General features: G+C 47.1%; 1 protein-coding gene across 1 annotated transcript in view; it reads right to left on the minus strand.

The window, feature by feature from the left end:
• Window positions 1–17415, minus strand: part of LOC116987847 (dedicator of cytokinesis protein 2-like) — a 1012655-nt gene that overhangs the window by 797856 nt on the left and 197384 nt on the right. The window contains exon 11 of the mRNA XM_033044139.1: window positions 10134–10209. Within this exon, the coding sequence (XP_032900030.1) occupies window positions 10134–10209 (76 nt within the window). The remainder of the gene's footprint in view (window positions 1–10133; window positions 10210–17415) is intronic.

A 17415-nucleotide genomic window follows, 5' to 3' on the forward strand; every position in this document is an offset into this window, starting at 1 on the left:
CCCTTGACTCATACTCGCAGCATGGTCGTCAAAAGGTCATAGGAGGTCGTAGGTAAGTCGTAGGAGCTCGTATGTAGGTCGTAGGTAGGTCGTAGGACATTGTGATGCTAGTCGTAGGTACTCATGACATCAAGTAGGTCGGGCATTTTTTCAACATGATGAAAAATGTCCACGAGTAAAATAGGTCATGAATTAGGTCTTGAAAGTGGGACAGGCCCTTTACCTTGCACCAAGCGTTATTCCCTTATCATGTATCTATACACTACGAATGGCTCGATTGTAATCATGTACAATTTTTCTGCTGACTGGATAGCACGCGACAAATGCTTTTCACTGCACCTCGGTACACGTGACAATAAACTAAACTGAAAACAGTAAACTGACTCATAGAGACATAAAGAGACACAAAAAGCTGGAGTAACTCAGCGGGGCAGGCAGCATCTCTGGAGAGAAGAAATGGTTGACGTTTCGGGTCAAAACCCTTCTTCAGACATAGAGTTGTATTGAATGGAAACAGACACTTGCCCACACTGACCAAAGTGTCCCATCTACACTAGCCCCACCTGCCTGGCTTTGGCCCTCTTCCCTCTAATCCTGTCCTATCCATGTACCTGTCCAACAGTTTCTTAAATATTGCGATAGTCCCTGCCTCAACTACCTCCTCTGGCTGCTCATTCCATACACCCATCACCCTTTGTGTAAAAAAGTTCCCATTAAATCTTTCCCCCTCATCTTAAACCTATGTCCTCTGATCCTCGATACCTGATCTATTCCTCTCATTATTGTATACACCTCTATACGATTACTCCTAATCCTCCTGCGCTCCAAATAAACCCTTCACCTGCTCATCTTCTCCGTATAGCTCAGTCCCTCGAGACCTGGCAACACGCCGCAACTTTTTCGGTGGCCTGAAACGTCAATGATGCCGGCAGTTGCCGAAACAATTTGCCAAGTGGGACAGGCCCTTAAATGTGGCCTCATTGTCACCTTCCTCGAGCAAAAGGATTTGAGTATAGGAGCAGGGAGGTTCTACTGCAGTTGTACAGGGTCTTGGTGAGACCACATCTGGAGTATTGCGTACAGTTTTGGTCTCCTAATCTGTGGAAGGACATTCTTGCCATAGAGGGAGTACAGAGAAGGTTCACCAGACTGATTCCTGGGATGTCAGGACTTTCATATGAAGAAAGACTGGATAGACTCGGCTTGTACTCGCTAGAATTTAGAAGATTGAGGGGGGATCTTATAGAAACTAACAAAATTCTTAAGGGGTTGGACAGGCTAGATGCAGGAAGATTGTTCCCGATGTTGGGGAAGTCCAGAACAAGGGGTCACAGTTTAAGGATAAGGGGGAAATCTTTTAGGACGGAGATGAGAAAAACATTTTTCACACAGAGAGTGGTGAATCTGTGGAACTCTCTGCCACAGAGGGTAGTCGAGGCCAGTTCATTGGCTATATTTAAGAGGGAGTTAGATGTGGCCCTTGTGGCTAAAGGGATCAGGGGGTATGGAGAGAAGGCAGGTACAGGATACTGAGTTGGATGATCAGCCATGATCATATTGAATGGCGGTGCAGGCTCGAAGGGCCGAATGGCCTACTCCTGCACCTATTTTCTATGTTTCTATGTTTCCTCGAGCTAACAATGATCTAGTCTACATTTTCATTGAACCTCGTCTCCTTTGTTCTCTCGTTTTCACACCTGAAGGGCCCGTCCCACTTGGCCGTCATTTGCGCGTCACGCAGATGGCGCGCGAAGATTTTGTACATCACAAAATCCTGGGACGCCGCACGTCACTGCCCATGTCATCGCGCACCATGCGAGCGTAAAGTGCGCCATGCGCGCATCACGTGCGTGTCACCACGCGCGCGTCGGGCGTCGTGACGCATAAATGATGACGCGTAAATTCCGCGCAAATGCCGGCCAAGTGGGACAGGCCGTTGACCCTTAACTCCGTGTCTCCCTCTCCCCCGACACTCAGTCTGTAGAAGGGTCTCGACCCGAAACGTCACCCATACCTTCGCTCCAGAGATGCTGCCTGTCCCGCTGAGTTACTCTGGCATTTTGTGTCCGTGGCCTTGGTGTACTTTTTTAATCAGACTGACATAACTGCTCTCATTGCTCGGAATGGGAGAGCAGTGTGACCGGGACATTGAATGGTGTAAATTGGCTGCCACAATGAAGGTAATGAGAATATACAGTACACTGCCATTTTAACAAGCCATTTTATCATTACCTCTGTTTTCCTATTTAATTGAAGTCGTGGGAGTGAGATTGCTGTACCCAGGTTTGAACACCTTAATATGATTTAAGGCTGATATTCGGATGTTTTCACCTCAAGCGTGAAGCAATTAACTAAAATAGCAGAGGTATTAGAGGAGGCCAATTAGTCAGGCCAATTAGGTGTTGTTACAGCTGATTATATACAACACATTCTTTTTATGTAGGAAATAGAGTTCAACACAACCTTAGCCAGACTATATTTGTGTAGCTTGTGTAGGAAGGAACTGCAGATGCTGGTTTAAACTGAAGACAGACACAAGGGCCTGTCCCACTTACAGGCAGTATGGTCGTGAGAGGTCTCCTAGGGTCGTGAGTGGTCTCCAAAGAGTCGTAGCGTCTTTCTGGTCGCCGCTGAATTTTCAACATGTTGAAAATTTCGGCGACCTACCACGGGTGCCGGCAATCACCTGTAAACTCTCCGGAAGTGGCGGCGCTGTAATACAGCTGCGGCTCGCCTGCAGTCTGTCTGTTTTTACTTTTTATGTTGTTTTTTTTGTCTAGTTTAGTAATTTTTTTGGTTATTAGGTGGTGTTATGTGTGTGGGGGGAGGGTGAAACAGAGCTTTCTGTCTCTCCCTTCGGGGGGATGCGACTTTTTGTCGTATCCCCCTTCTCTTCCCCCGTCTGCGCTGAGGCCTAATGGCGGCCTCCAACCTGCGACCGACCTCGAGGGTCCGGAGGTAGAGCCAGCCAGGACTCACCAACGCGAGGCTGGCCGACTTCGAGCTGTGGCGACGTCCGGGTAGCGGCACGACTCGGCGCTCCGGTGAGGGCGGACGGTGCGGAGCTGAGACACTCCTGTGCGGCCGGCACGGCTACCGGCTGGAAGGTGCTCCCGTGTGAGCAGCCCGGTGCGGGGCTGAGACGCTGCCTTGTGGGCAGCCCGGTGCGGAGCGGAGACGGCGGCTGAGGCGGCGTTCTGGCGGCGGCGACCTGGATCCGGAGCTCGGCCGCGGGCCAATGGAGGACACAACAGCTGCGGGCAGCTTCGACCATCCCCCGGGCCGCGGAGCTTGAACCGGCCCGTTCGCGGAGCTCGGTTGAGCCGCGGGACTGACTTACCATCGCCCGGTGGGGTATCGCCTCGGCGCAGAGGGAGAAGAGGAGGGTAGAGACAGTAACTCTAAGACTTTTTGCCTCCATCACAGTGAGGAGGTGTTTGGTGAACTCACTGTGGTGGATGGATAATTTGTGTTTATTGTGTTTTGTTATTATTACATGTATGGCTGCAGGCAACAGCATTTCGTTCAGACCGAAAGGTCTGAATGACAAATAAAGGATTCAATTCAATTCAATAAAGGTTGCGTAAGTGGGACAGGCACTTAACTCAGCGGGACAGGCAGCATCTCTGGAGTGAAGGAATGGGCGATGTTTCGGGTCGAGACCATGCTTCAGACTGGTTAGGGGTAAGGTAAACGAGAGATATAGACGATGATGTGGAGAGATAAAGAACAATGAATGAAAGATGTGCAAAAAAGTTATGATGATGAAGGAAACAGGCCATTGTTAGCTGTTTGTGGGGTGAAAACGAGAAGCTGGTGCGACTTGGGTGGGGGAGGGATAGAGAGCTTTGTGTTTCCTGTTCTGCTAAGGAGAAGAGGTATTTACTTACTGAAAGGGAGCAGACGAAGAACTTACTTTAGACTTTAGAGTTACAGCGTGGAAACAGGCCCTTCGGCCCACCGAGTCCGTGCCGACCAGCGATCACCTGTTCACCAGCACTATCCTACACACTAGGGACAATTTACAATTTATCTTTAACCAAACCTGTACATGTTTGAAGTGTGGGAGGAAACTGGAGCACCTGGAGAAAACCCACGAGGTTCATGTTCATATATTCTAGGAGCAGAATTAGGCTATTCGGCCCATCGAGTCTGCTCTGCCATTCAATCGTGACTGATCTAATTCTATTTCAACCTAATTCTCCTACTTTCTCCCCATAACCCCTGACACCTGTACTAATGAAGAATCTGTCAATCTTCCCCCATTGACTTGGCCTCCACTGCCTTCTGTGGCAATAAATTCCACAGATTCATCACCCTCTGACGAAAGAAATTCCTCCTCATCTCCTTCCCAAAGGTATGTCCATTAATTCTGAGGCTGTGATCTCTGGTCCTCGACTCTCCCACCAGTGGAAACATCCTCTCCACATCCGTATTATCCAAGCCTTTCACTAATCGGTCAGTTTAAATGAGGTCCCCCCTCATCCATCTAAACTCCAGCGAGTACAAGCCCAGTGCCTTCAAACTGCTCATCATATGCTAACCCACTTATTCCTGGGATCATTCTCGTAAACCTCCTCTGGACCCTCTCCAGAGCCAGCACATCCTTCCTCAGGTTTGGGGACCAAAACCTCTCACAATACTCCAAATTCGGCCTGACCATCGCCTTATTCACCCTCAACATTGCATCCCTGTTTTTGTATTCAAGCCCTCGCAAAATAAATCCTAGCATTGCATTTGCCTTCTTTCCTACCGATTCCATTTGCAGGTTAACTTATTGGGAATCCACTGCCAAGTCCCTTCGCACCTCCGATTTCTGGATTCGCCCTGCATTCTGAGCAAGAATTTGCTTTTCATCCTGAAGCCTCACACAGTTATCGGGCAACTGAGTCTCCCACCACAACCAGTGAGCAGTGCTGAACTACTATCTACCTCTTTGGTGACCCTCGGACTATCTTTGATTGGACTTTGCTGGCTTTACCTTGCACTAAACGTTATTCCCTTATCACTTATCTATACACTGTAAATGGATCGATTGTAATCATGTATTGTCTTTCCGCTGACTGGTTAGCACGCAACGGAAGCTTCTTGCTGTATGTCAGTACACGTGACAATAAACTGAACTGACAACTGATTATGTTATACTAGCCTTAACTGATTATGTTATACTATGCACCCATCGTTGCAACAAAAAATTGGATCTGCTGTTAACGGTCACGGTGGCGCAGTGGGTAGAGCTGCTGCCTTACAGCGAATGCAGCGCCGGTGACCCTGGTTCGATCCCGACTACGGGCGCTGTCTGTACGGAGTTTGTACGTTCTCCCCGTGACCTGCGTGGGTTTTCTCCGAGATCTTCGGTTTCCTCCCACACTCCAGAGACGTGCAGGTTTGTAGGCTAATCGGCTTGGTATCAGTGGACATTGTCCCTAGTGTGTGTGTAGGATGGTGTTAATGTGCGGGGATCGCTGGTCGGCGCGGACCCGGTGGGCCGAAGAGCCTATTTCCGCGCTGTATCTCTAAACTAAACTAATCTAAGTTAGATGTAGATTATGATCACAGTGGATGTCGGTGCAGGCTCGAAGGGCCGAATGGCCTACTCCTGCACCTATTTTCTATGTTTCTATTATCATCTTATTCTGTTTGTTACCTAATTAAGGTGACACCCAAGTTTCAGGAACTTCAGTGATTACGTTATAGCGTGCGTACCCATTGTTATAGAAAACTGGATTTATTGTTAACCAAGATAGACATTTTATTCTGTGAGCAATACCTAGTTTGTTGCCTAATTAAGTCAATAAACTTTAGTAACAATAAATCTAAACTAACTAACTAACATCGCCGGAGAAGGTAATGAAGGCAGACACTCTCACAAGGATCTGCACGCGTACTCCATTCACCAAGGCTCAGCAGCTATGGGCCAAGTGCTGGTAAATACCTAGTTTGTTGCCTAAACTAAGCTGTGAGGAGGATGCTAGGAGACTGCAAGGTGACTTGGATAGGCTGGGTGAGTGGGCAAATGCATGGCAGATGCAGTATAATGTGGATAAATGTGAGGTTATCCATTTTGGTGGCAAAAACAGGAAAGCAGACTATTATCTGAATGGTGGCCGACTAGGAAAAGGGGAGTTGCAGCGAGACCTGGGTGTCATGGTACACCAGTCATTGAAAGTAGGCATGCAGGTGCAGCAGGCAGTGAAGAAAGCGAATGGTACGTTAGCTTTCATAGCAAAAGGATTTGAGTATAGGAGCAGGGAGGTTCTACTGCAGTTGTACAGGGTCTTGGTGAGACCACACCTGGAGTATTGCATACAGTTTTGGTCTCCAAATCTGAGGAAGGACATTATTGCCATAGAGGGAGTGCAGAGAAGGTTCACCAGACTGATTCCTGGGATGTCAGGACTGTCTTATGAAGAAAGACTGGATAGACTTGGTTTATACTCTATAGAATTTAGGAGATTGAGAGGGGATCTTATAGAAACTTATACAATTCTTAAAGGGTTGGACAGGCTAGATGCAGGAAGATTGCTCCCGATGTTGGGGAAGTCCAGGACAAGGGGTCACAGCTTAAGGATAAGGGGGAAATCCTTTAAAACCGAGATAAGAAGAACTTTTTTCACACAGAGAGTGGTGAATCTCTGGAACTCTCTGCCACAGAGGGTAGTCGAGGCCAGTTCATTGGCTATATTTAAGAGGGAGTTAGATGTGACCCTTGTGGCTAAAGGGATCAGGGGGTATGGAGAGAAGGCAGGTACGGGATACTGAGTTGGATGATCAGCCATGATCATATTGAATGGCGGTGCAGGCTCGAAGGGCCGAATGGCCTACTCCTGCACCTAATTTCTATGTTTCTATGTTTCTAAATGGAGTTAGTATAAATTGGTTAAGAAGGAACTGCAGATGCTGGAAAATCGAAGGTAGACAAAAGTGCTGGAGAAACTCAGCGGGTGCAGCAGCATCTAAGGAGCGAAGGAAATAGGCAACGTTTCGGCACGAAACGTTGCCTATTTCCTTCGCTCCTTAGATGCTGCTGCACCCGCTGAGTTTCTCCAGAACGTTTGTCTACCTTAGTTAGTATAAATTGGTACTTGATGGTTGGCAACGTGAATGCTGGCAGTACAATGCATTTCTGTGCTGGACGTGACTCAATGAAGCCTGAACACCAGTGGTTGTGTCAAGTGGGCCGTGCCCTGTAATGAGCCCAACGCAATCCTGTCTTTGGCCTGGCTCCCAAAAAATAAAATAGAAATGCTGTAAAATATGCGTGGGGCTCAATACTGTGGTCGCTTGCTCTTTCAGGCTATTTATATGTAGAACAGAGCATGGAACAGCACAGTGCACTTGCCAAGATAAACTGATCTCATCTGCCTGCCTGGACATGATCTTTATCCCTCAAGAAACATAGAAAAATAGGTGCAGCAGGAGGCCATTCGGCCCTTCGAGCCAGCACCGCCATTCATTGTGATCATGGCTGATTGTCCCCAATCAATAACCCGTGCCTGCCTTCTCCCCATATCCCTTGACTCCACTAGCCGCTAGAGCTCTATCTAACTCTCTCTTAAATCCATCCAGTGACTTGTCCTCCACTGCCCTCTGTGGCAGGGAATTCCACAAATTCACAACACTCTGGGTGAAAAAGTTTTTCTCAACTCAGTCTTAAATTACCTCCCCTTTATTCTAAGACTGTGACCCCTGGTTCTGGACTCGCCCAACATTGGGAACATTTTTCCTGCATCTAGCTTGTCCAGCCCTTTTATAATTTAATATGTTTCTATAAGATACCCCCTCATCCTTCTAAACTCCAGTTAATACAAGCCTAGTCTTTTCAATCTTTCCTCATATGACAGTCCCACCATCCCAGGGATCAATCTCGTGAACCTACGCTGCACTGCCTCAATCACAAGGATGTCCTTCCTCAAATTAGGAGACCAAAACTGTACACAATACTACTCTACTCTACTCCCTGCTCTTCCATGTGCCTATCTAAAAGCCTCTTAAACGCCACAGTCGTATCTGCGATACAGAGGAAGGGGGGGGAGGGGGAGGGGGGGGATCTCCCTGTCGGTCTGCTCCTGGGCCTGGGCAAGATGGCCGTTCGGGAGTCCAGGCAGCGGGCAGTCGATGGGTGCAATGGGGTCGGCTGCCCGCCCCTTTTCCGGGCCTACGTCCGTGCCCGCGTGTCCCTGGAGAGGGAATACCCGGTGTAACGGGACGACAGATTCCGTGAACGCTGGTTGTTGTGTTTTGTTGATAAAGTTGGCGTAATATTAATTTGATGATCGTTTGTTTGTAAAACTGTCAACATAGGCAGTCTTTGATTGTGCTAATTTGTATAGCAGCAGGGAGCAAGATTGCTCCCGATGTTGGGGAAGTCCAGGACAAGGGGTCACAGCTTAAGGATAAGGGGGAAATCCTTTAAAACCGAGATGAGAAGAACTTTTTTCACACAGAGAGTGGTGAATCTCTGGAACTCTCTGCCACAGAGGGTAGTCGAGGCCAGTTCATTGGCTATATTTAAGAGGGAGTTAGATGTGGCCCTTGTGGCTAAGGGGATCAGAGGGTATGGAGAGAAGGCAGGTACGGGATACTGAGTTGGATGATCAGCCATGTTCATATTGAATGGCGGTGCAGGCTCGAAGGGCCGAATGGCCTACTCCTGCACCTAATTTCTATGTTTCTATGTTTCTATGTATATTTAGTTTTATTTTTTTGAATAAATGTATTTGTATAATAATTTTAAAAAACTGTGATACCTGCCTCCACCACCACCCCTAGAACTAGCGCATTCCAGGTCCACCGCCACTCTGTGTTTAAAAAAACTTGCCCCGCACATCTCAATTATACTCTCTCCTCCAGTGTTGGAAATTTCCACTCTTGGGAAAAGTGCTTTGACTGTCTACCCTATCTATGCCACTCATAGTTTGATGTACTTTTACCAAGTCTCCCCTTAACCGGGCTTGTACACTCTGGAGTTTAGAAGGATGAGAGGGCATCTCATTGAAATATATAAGATTGTTAAGGGTTTGGACACGCTAGAGGCAGGAAACATGTTCCTGATGTTGGGGGAGTCCAGAACCAGGGGACACAGTTTAAGAATAAGGAGTAAGCCATTTAGAACGGAGATGAGGAAACACTTTTTCTCGCAGAGAGTTGTGAGTCTGTGGAATTCTCTGCCTCAGAGGGCGGTGGAGGCAGGTTCTCTGGAAGCTTTCAAGATAGAGCTCTTAAAGATAGCGGAGTCAGGGGATATGGGGAGAAGGCAGGAATGGCGTACTGATTGGGGATGATCAGCCATTGATCACATTGAATGGCGGTTCTTGGTTCTTCTTGGTTCTTGGTTTCTTGGTCCTCCAAAATATTCCAAATGGAATTTAAACTGGAGGTGGTGAAGGGAGGACTTAAGCCAGAAAGGGTTTTTGGGAAGAAAGAGCTACTTTAAATTTAGTTGCATCTGGTTGGGTAACTATAGTTGGGTGGAGATTATTCCATGCTTTAATTGTGCGGGGGAAGAACGAATTGCTGTACACATCTGTCCTTGTAGCTGGGATCACAAATTGGATCGAATGCCCTCGTCTGCTCCTAATTGGTTTGGGTTTGGTGTAGGTCTTGTAATCTATGTCGAGCTGACTATTTAACATTTTGTAAAAACAGGTCAAACGGTGAGCTTCACGTCTGTCTTGGAGAGGGTTCCACCCCAGAGAATTCAGAAGTTTGGTGACACTCTCTTCTCTCTCATAGGTGTTAGTAACAAATCGAGCTGCCTGTCTTTGGACACGTTCGATGGAAGAAATGTTTTTATTTGTGTATGGATCCAATGCTGCAACTGCGTAGTCCAAATGAGGTCTAACGAGGGTGAAGTATAGCTTCTCCTTGACAGAAGTTGAACAATGATGAAAGTTGCGCCTCAGGAAGTTTAGGACACCTGTTGCTTTCACCGTTGCATGATGAGTCTGACTCGAAGGGCCGAATGGCCTACTCCTGTAACTATTGCCTATTGTCTATTGTCTATAATCAGCAAAATTAATCAGGACAGTGAATAATCAGGTAATTAGGGAGGGGGAGGATGGAGAAAGAGGGAAAGCAAGGGTTACTTGAAGTTAGTGAAATCAATAATATAAACTGAAACCGGTACTTACTGCTGGAACGGAATAAAATGGTGTTTGTCTTCGTCGCTTTCTGCTTTGCCTTTCAAAATGTCAGTAATGTCCATCGCTGGGAAGAGAAAACATGGCTTGAATTAGCACAGACCAAACTTTTCAACATGAATGTAATAAACAGTAACTGCAGATGCAGCTAAGATAGACACAGAGTGTTGGATTAACATGACGGGTCAGGCAGCATCTCTGAAGAAAGTGGATAGGTTGCATTTCGGATCTGAGGAAATGTCCCGACACGAAACGTCACCTATCCATGTTCTCCAGAGATGCTGCCTGACCTGCTGAGTTATGCCCCTGTCCCACTTAGGAAACCTGAACGGAAACCTCTGGAGACTTTGCGCCCAAGGTTTCTGTGCGGTTCCCGGAGGTTGCAGGTGTTTGCCGGAGGTTGCAGGTAGTGGAAGCCGGTAGGGAGACTGACAAAAACCTCCGGGAACCTCCGGGAACCGCACGGAAACCTTGGGTGGGGAGCAAAGTCTCCAGAGGTTTCCGTTCAGGTTTTCTAAGTGGGACAGGGGCATAACCCCAGCACTGTGTGTCCATCTGTTCAACATTAATGGTGCTGTCGAGATGGTGCGCCCAAGTTTGTGCGCTGGTCCCAGTAACGGATCTGCAATCACTCCACACATTTCTAACTATAACTCGGGCTGAGACCTCTGGTCCTCAACTCTCCCACCAGTGGAAACATCCTCTCCATATCCACTCTATCTATGCCTTTCATTATTCTGTAAGTTTCAATGAGGTCCCCCCTCAACCTTCTAAAGAGTAGAGGCCAAACACTCATCATATGATAACTCACTCATTCCAGGAATCAATCGATAATTTAAAAGACCTTTGGACAGATAAAGGATTAGGAAAGGTTTGGAGGGATGTGGGTCAAACGTGGGCAGGTGGGAGTAGTGTGGACGTGGCACCTTGGGCAGTTTGGGCCAAATAGCCTGTTTTGGTTCAGTATAACTTTGTGATTCTATTTCAAACTTGTTTACCCTATCTATGCTAATCGGTCACTGTTGGAGAGCTCCCCCTCCCCTCACCCCACTCACCATCAACAACACCACAGTCACATCTGTGGAGTCTTTTAAGTTCCTGGGAACCATCATCTCCAAGGACCTGAAATGTGGGGCTACCATCGACTCCACAGTCAAAAAGGCCCAACAGAGGATGTACTTCCTGCGGCAGCTGAGGAAGCACAATCTGCCACAGGCAATGATGGTCCAATTCTACACGGCCATCGTAGAGTCTGTCCTCACCTTCACCATCATGGTCTGGTTTGGCTCAGCCACCAAGCACGACACCTGGAGGCTGCAGCGAATCGTCCGATCAGCTGAGAAGATTATTGGCTGCAACCTTCCCTCCATTGATGAACTGTACACTGCAAGGGCCAGGAAGCGAGCGGGCAAGATCATCTCTGACCCCTCTCACCCTGGCCACAAACTCTTTGAATCACTTCCCTCTGGAAGGCGACTCCGGATTGTCAATGCTGCCACAGCCAGACATAAAAACAGTTTTTATCCACGAGTAGTTGCTCTACTCAACAGCCAAAAATCTGTAGCCTCCCTTTGATCTGGTATTTTATTTCATTCACAGGTTTAAACTATAATTTTTTATTATTAATGTTTAATGTGTTATATGTCATTCTTAATTGTTACAGCATGTTGTGTTGTTACTTGCGGGCGGAGCACCAAGGCAAATTCCTTGTATGTGTACATACTTGGCCAATAAACTTAAACTTATAAACTTACAGACGCTCAAGGTTGTTGGATAAATGCATGCTCATGTAACATCACGGGATGTAAACACTGCTCCCAGAGTAAAGCAGCATCATCTTCTCACTGACCTCTCAAGGATATCATTAGAATTCCCAATGCAGATGAATAAGAGTGATCCAACACCAAAAACGTTCATTCAACCATTTTACAAGGACTCGGGGACCTGAGCCATAGGGTGAGGTTGAGCAGGATGGAACTCTAATCCTTGGAGTGCAGGATGATGAGGGGTGATCTTGCAGAGATGTCAAAGTCATGAGAGGAATAGATCTGGTAAACGCACTAACTCTCTTGCCCAGAGTAGGGGAATCGAGAACCAGAGGACATACTGTAGGTTCAAGATGAAGGGGGAAAGATTTAATAGGAATCTTTGGGGTAACTTTTTCCACACAAAGGGTGGTAGGTGTATGGAACGAGCTGCTGGAGGAGGTAGTTGAGGCGGGTACTATCGTAACTTGTAAGAAACATTTAGACAGGTACATGGATAGGGTAGGTTTAGAGGGATATAGACCAAGAGCAGGCAGGTGGGACTAGTGTGGATGGGGCATGTTGGCCGATGTGGGCAAATTGGGCTGAAAGGTCTGTTTCCACACTGTATCACTCTAGAACTATATTGTGTGTGTGTGTGTGTGTGTGTGTGTGTGTGTGCCAGTTCTTTGAAAGATCTTTCTATAGTTATAGACAATAGACAATAGGTGCAGGAGGAGGCCATTTGGCCCTTCGAGCCAGCACCGCCATTCAATGTGATCATGGCTGATCATCCCCAATCAGTACCCCGTTCCTGCCTTCTCCCCATATCCCCTATCTTTAAGAGCCCTATCTAACTCTCTCTAGAAAGCATCCAGAGAACCGGCCTCCACCGCCCTCTGAGGCAGAGAATTCCACAGACTCGCAACTCTCTGTGAGAAAAAGTCCTTATTCTTAAACTGTGGCCCCATAATCCATAGTTATGGATAAAGACAGGGCGGACCAACAAGTTAAAATTATCAATTGGGGCAAGGCACAATAATAGACCATTGGGCCCTTTGAAGCCAGCACTGTCATTCAATGTGATCATGGCTGATCATCCACAATCAGGTAGGTATGTGGAACGAGGTGCCAGAGGAGGTAGTTGAGGCAGGTAGTATAACAACATTTAAAAGACATTTGGACAGGTACATGGATAGGGAAGGTTTAGAGGAATATGAGCCAAACGTGGGCACGTACCATTGTGCCATCCGAAGTTACTCCAGCACTTTGTGTAAAACCAGCATCTGAAGTCCCATTATCATAACACATAGTGCACAAGAAAAATTAAACAGAGTTCAGAATAGAGTAGATAGTCACAAAGTGCTGGAGTAACTCAGTGAGTCAGGCAGCATCTCTGGCGAGAAGGAACAGTGACGTTTCGGATTGAGACGGGTCATGTCAGGTTTTAAAGTAAAGTCTAAAGAATATAAACCCTGCAAAATACTGCGGATAAACACAAAATGCTGGAGTTACTCAGCGGGCCAGGCAGCATCTCTGGAGAGAATAGGTGACGTTCCGGGTTGAGACCCTTCTTCAGACCTATAGTGCAGAATAGTGTCACAGCTGCAGAGAAAGTGCAGGTGTCTTAAAAAGTGCGTGCGACACAACGAGGTAGGTTGGAAGGTCGGGATTTCATCCTTAAACGTGCAAAAAAAGCGTCGAAGAGCAGGGAATCGTTGATAACAGCAGGGAAGAAGCTGTTCTCGAATCTGGCATCCTTTGATGTCAGATTGTCTGCATTTACTCCGTTTATGTCCCTGGGAAGAGCTGGCTGGCGGATTTCCTGCATCTTGGGACTTTTATTTCATGCGACTGCCGGCTGGTGATCACAAGCCGGTTAAAGAATAGAGCAATCTGGACAAGAGTGCTGCTGATAAATCTAATGTGAATAAGAGCTACATGATTAGACCAGGGGATGGGGAATAAGCTGCGGGAATATAAAGTGAACGATGGTACGACACAGTCGTAATGGAAAAGAGAGATTACACTGCACATTACAGCCAGCAGTGCATGAATCTAAATTAATTCAAAATGAATTTTAAAAATTCATGCAAATTTAAATTGATATCAAATTGAATATTGCAACAACAATTACTTGGTACTCATCCATTTGCTGAGCACAGCTGCTTGCACCTTAGTCTGTGAATCAGAGGGTTACAGGTTCAAATCACTTCACGGACATCCGTTTAGTTTAGTTTATTTAGTTTAGAGATACAGCGCGGAAATAGGCCCTTCGACCCATCCTCAGACTACCCTCGATTGGACTTTGTAAGTAAGTAAGTAAGTAAGTTTATTGGCCAAGTATTCACATACAAGGAATTTGCCTTGGTGCTCCGCCCACAAGTAACAACATGACATACAGTGACAGTTACGAATGACTCAGAAAACACTAATCATTAATAATAATAAAACATTAATGATAAAACACCATTGATCAAGCATGTGAACCAACAAAATACCAGATCAAAGGGAGGCTACAGATTTTTGGCTGTTGAGTAGAGCAACTACTCGTGGATTAAAACTGTTTTTATGTCTGGCTGTGGCAGCTTTGACAGTCCGGAGTCGCCTTCCAGAGGGAAGTGATTCAAAGAGTTTGTGGCCAGGGTGAGAGGGGTCAGAGATGATCTTGCCTGCTCGCTTCCTGGCCCTTGCAGTGTACAGTTCATCAATGGAGGGAAGGTTGCAGCCAATAACCTTCTCTGCTGATCGGACGATTCGCTGCAGCCTCCAGGTGTCGTGCTTGGTGGCTGAGCCAAACCAGACCATGATGGAGAAGGTGAGGACAGACTCTACGATGGCCGTGTAGAATTGGACCATCATTGCCTGTGGCAGATTGTGCTTCCTCAGCTGCCGCAGGAAGTACATCCTCTGTTGGGCCTTTGCTGGCTTTACCTTACACTAAACGTTATTGCCTTATCATGTATCTGTACACTGTGGGCGTCTCCATTGTAATCATGTAATGTCTTTCCGCTGACTGGTTAGCACGCAACAAAAGCTGTTCACTGTACCTCGGTACACGTGACAATGAATTAAACTAAAACAAGTCCGGGCTGACCAGCCATCCCCACACACTAACATTATCCTACACACATCAGGGACGATATACATTTATACCAAGCCAATTAGCCTACAAACCTGCACGTCTTTGGAGTGTGGGAGGAAACCGAAGATCTCTGAGAAAACCCACGCAGGTCACGGGAGGAACATATAAACTCCGTACAGACAATAGACAATAGACAATAGGTGCAGGAGTAGGCCATTTGACCCTTCGAGCCTGCACTGCCATTCAATGGGATCATGGCTGATCATCCCCAATCAGTACCCCATTCTTGCCTTCTCCCCATATCCTCTGACTCCGCTATCTTTAAGAGCCCTATCTAGCTCTCTCTTGAAAGTATTCAGAGAACCGGCCTCCCCCGCCCTCTGAGGCAGAGAATTCCACAGACTCACCACTCTCTGTGTGAAAAAGTGTCTCCTCGTCTCCGTTCTAAATGGCTTCTAAAAGACAGCACCCGTAGTCAGGATCGAACCCGGTACTCTGGTGCTGTGAGGCAGCATCTCTACCACAGCGCTGCCCTGGTGATAGCTCAGACTGAGGGACATCTTGTGGGAGAGAGGGATTAGAGTGGATGCCAGATCATAGGACCACGGAGTCCATGCCGACCATCGATCGAGGTGAAATCGATAGATTTGAGCGGCACGGTGGCACAGTGGTAGAGCTGCTGCCTCACAGCACCAGAGACCCAGGTTCGATCCTGACTTCGGCTGCTGTCTGTACAGCGTTTGTACGCTCTCCCCGTGACCACGTGGGTTTTCTCCGGGTGCACTGGTTTCCAAAGGCATGTAAACCTGCAGGTTTATTGGCCTCTGTAAGTTGTCTCTAGTGTGTAGGATAGAACCAGTGTATGGGGTGATCGCTGGCCGGTGCGGGCTCGGTGGGCTGTTTCTCCACTGTGTCTCTGGACTCACTAATACTAAATGTAGACTGCCTTCCAAAATCACTACTTTTCTACAGTCTAAATCTGCCCTTGGTTCTTATATTTGACCCCCACTTTTCTCTGCTCCAACAATGCTGCTACTACCACACAACCTTGATGGTTCTGCAATGCATGGTTTATTTAAGCGTTAGACCCATCCTGGGGAAAAGATGTCTTGTTCTATTGCAGGCTCCTTTTTCTCTTTATTGTCCTGCACAATTTATGAATCATTTATGTGTAAGCTCGCTCGATGTGAAACATAGAAAGATAGAAAATAGGTGCAGGAGTAGGCCATTCGGCCCTTCGAGCCTGCGCCGCCATTCAATATGATCATGGCTGATCATCCAACTCAGTATCCTGTACCTGCCTTCTCTCCATACCCTCTGATCCCTTTAGCCACAAGGGCCACATCTAACTCCCTCTTAAATATAGCCAATGTACTGGCCTCAACTACCTTCTGCGTGAAAAATGTTTTTCTCATCTCGGCCCTAAAAGATTTCCCCTTATCCTTAAACTGTGACCCCTTGTTCTGGACTTCATCAACATCGGGAACAATCTTCCTGCACCAAGCCTGTCCAACCCCTTAAGAATTTTGAAAGTTTCTATAAGATCGCCCCTCAATCTTCTAAATTCTAGCGAGTACAAGCCGAGTCTATCCAGTCTTTTTTCATATGAAAGTCCTGACATCCCAGGATTCAGTCTGGTGAACCTTCTCTGAACTCCCTCTATGACAAGAATGTCTTTCCTCAGATTAGGAGACCAAAACTGTACGCAATACTCCAGGTGTGGTCTCACCAAGACCCTGTACAACTGCAGTAGAACCTCCCTGCTCCTATACTCAAATCCTTTTGCTATGAATGCTAACATATCATTCGCTTTCTTCACTGCCTGCTGCACCTGCATGCCTACTTTCAATGACTGGTGTACCATGACACCCAGGTCTCGTTGCATCTCCCCTTTTCCTAATCGGCCACCATTCAGATAATTCAGAAGAAGTGTCCAGGTCTGAAATGTCACCTATCCATGTTCTCCAGAGATGCTGCCTGACCTGTTGAGTTTCTCCAACGCTTTGTGTAAAATCCATCCAGTTCAGTAATGTTGCTCAGACCCCATGAGCAAAAAAAAGCCAACTTGTTTAAGGGCAATGAGCTATGCTTTATTAATGTTGAAAAGAGCAATATGGATTATGTGTGGGCAGATGAGAGTCGGTCTTGCGAGGGCCAAGTCAATGGGTTTTTATGGCGGAGATTGATAGGTGTGATTAGTGCGGGTGTCAGGGGTTTTGGGGAGCAGTGATGGAAATCGCTATCAAAGTATGAAGGGGACCGGGGGACACAATCTATTGGCGGCCGCGCGCGCATGCGCACATTCACACACACACGCGAGGCTTCTATGGGCCCTGTGAATGGTAATTTCAACTCAATCCAGCGCTAAATGCAGCTCAACTCTGCCTGTCTCGCCGGGTTAACCTACAGCCCTGACTAGACTGACCAGTCTGGAGCCGTGGAG

This window comes from Amblyraja radiata, chromosome 1, assembly GCF_010909765.2.
Source record: "Amblyraja radiata isolate CabotCenter1 chromosome 1, sAmbRad1.1.pri, whole genome shotgun sequence".
NCBI classification, from domain to species: domain Eukaryota; kingdom Metazoa; phylum Chordata; class Chondrichthyes; order Rajiformes; family Rajidae; genus Amblyraja; species Amblyraja radiata.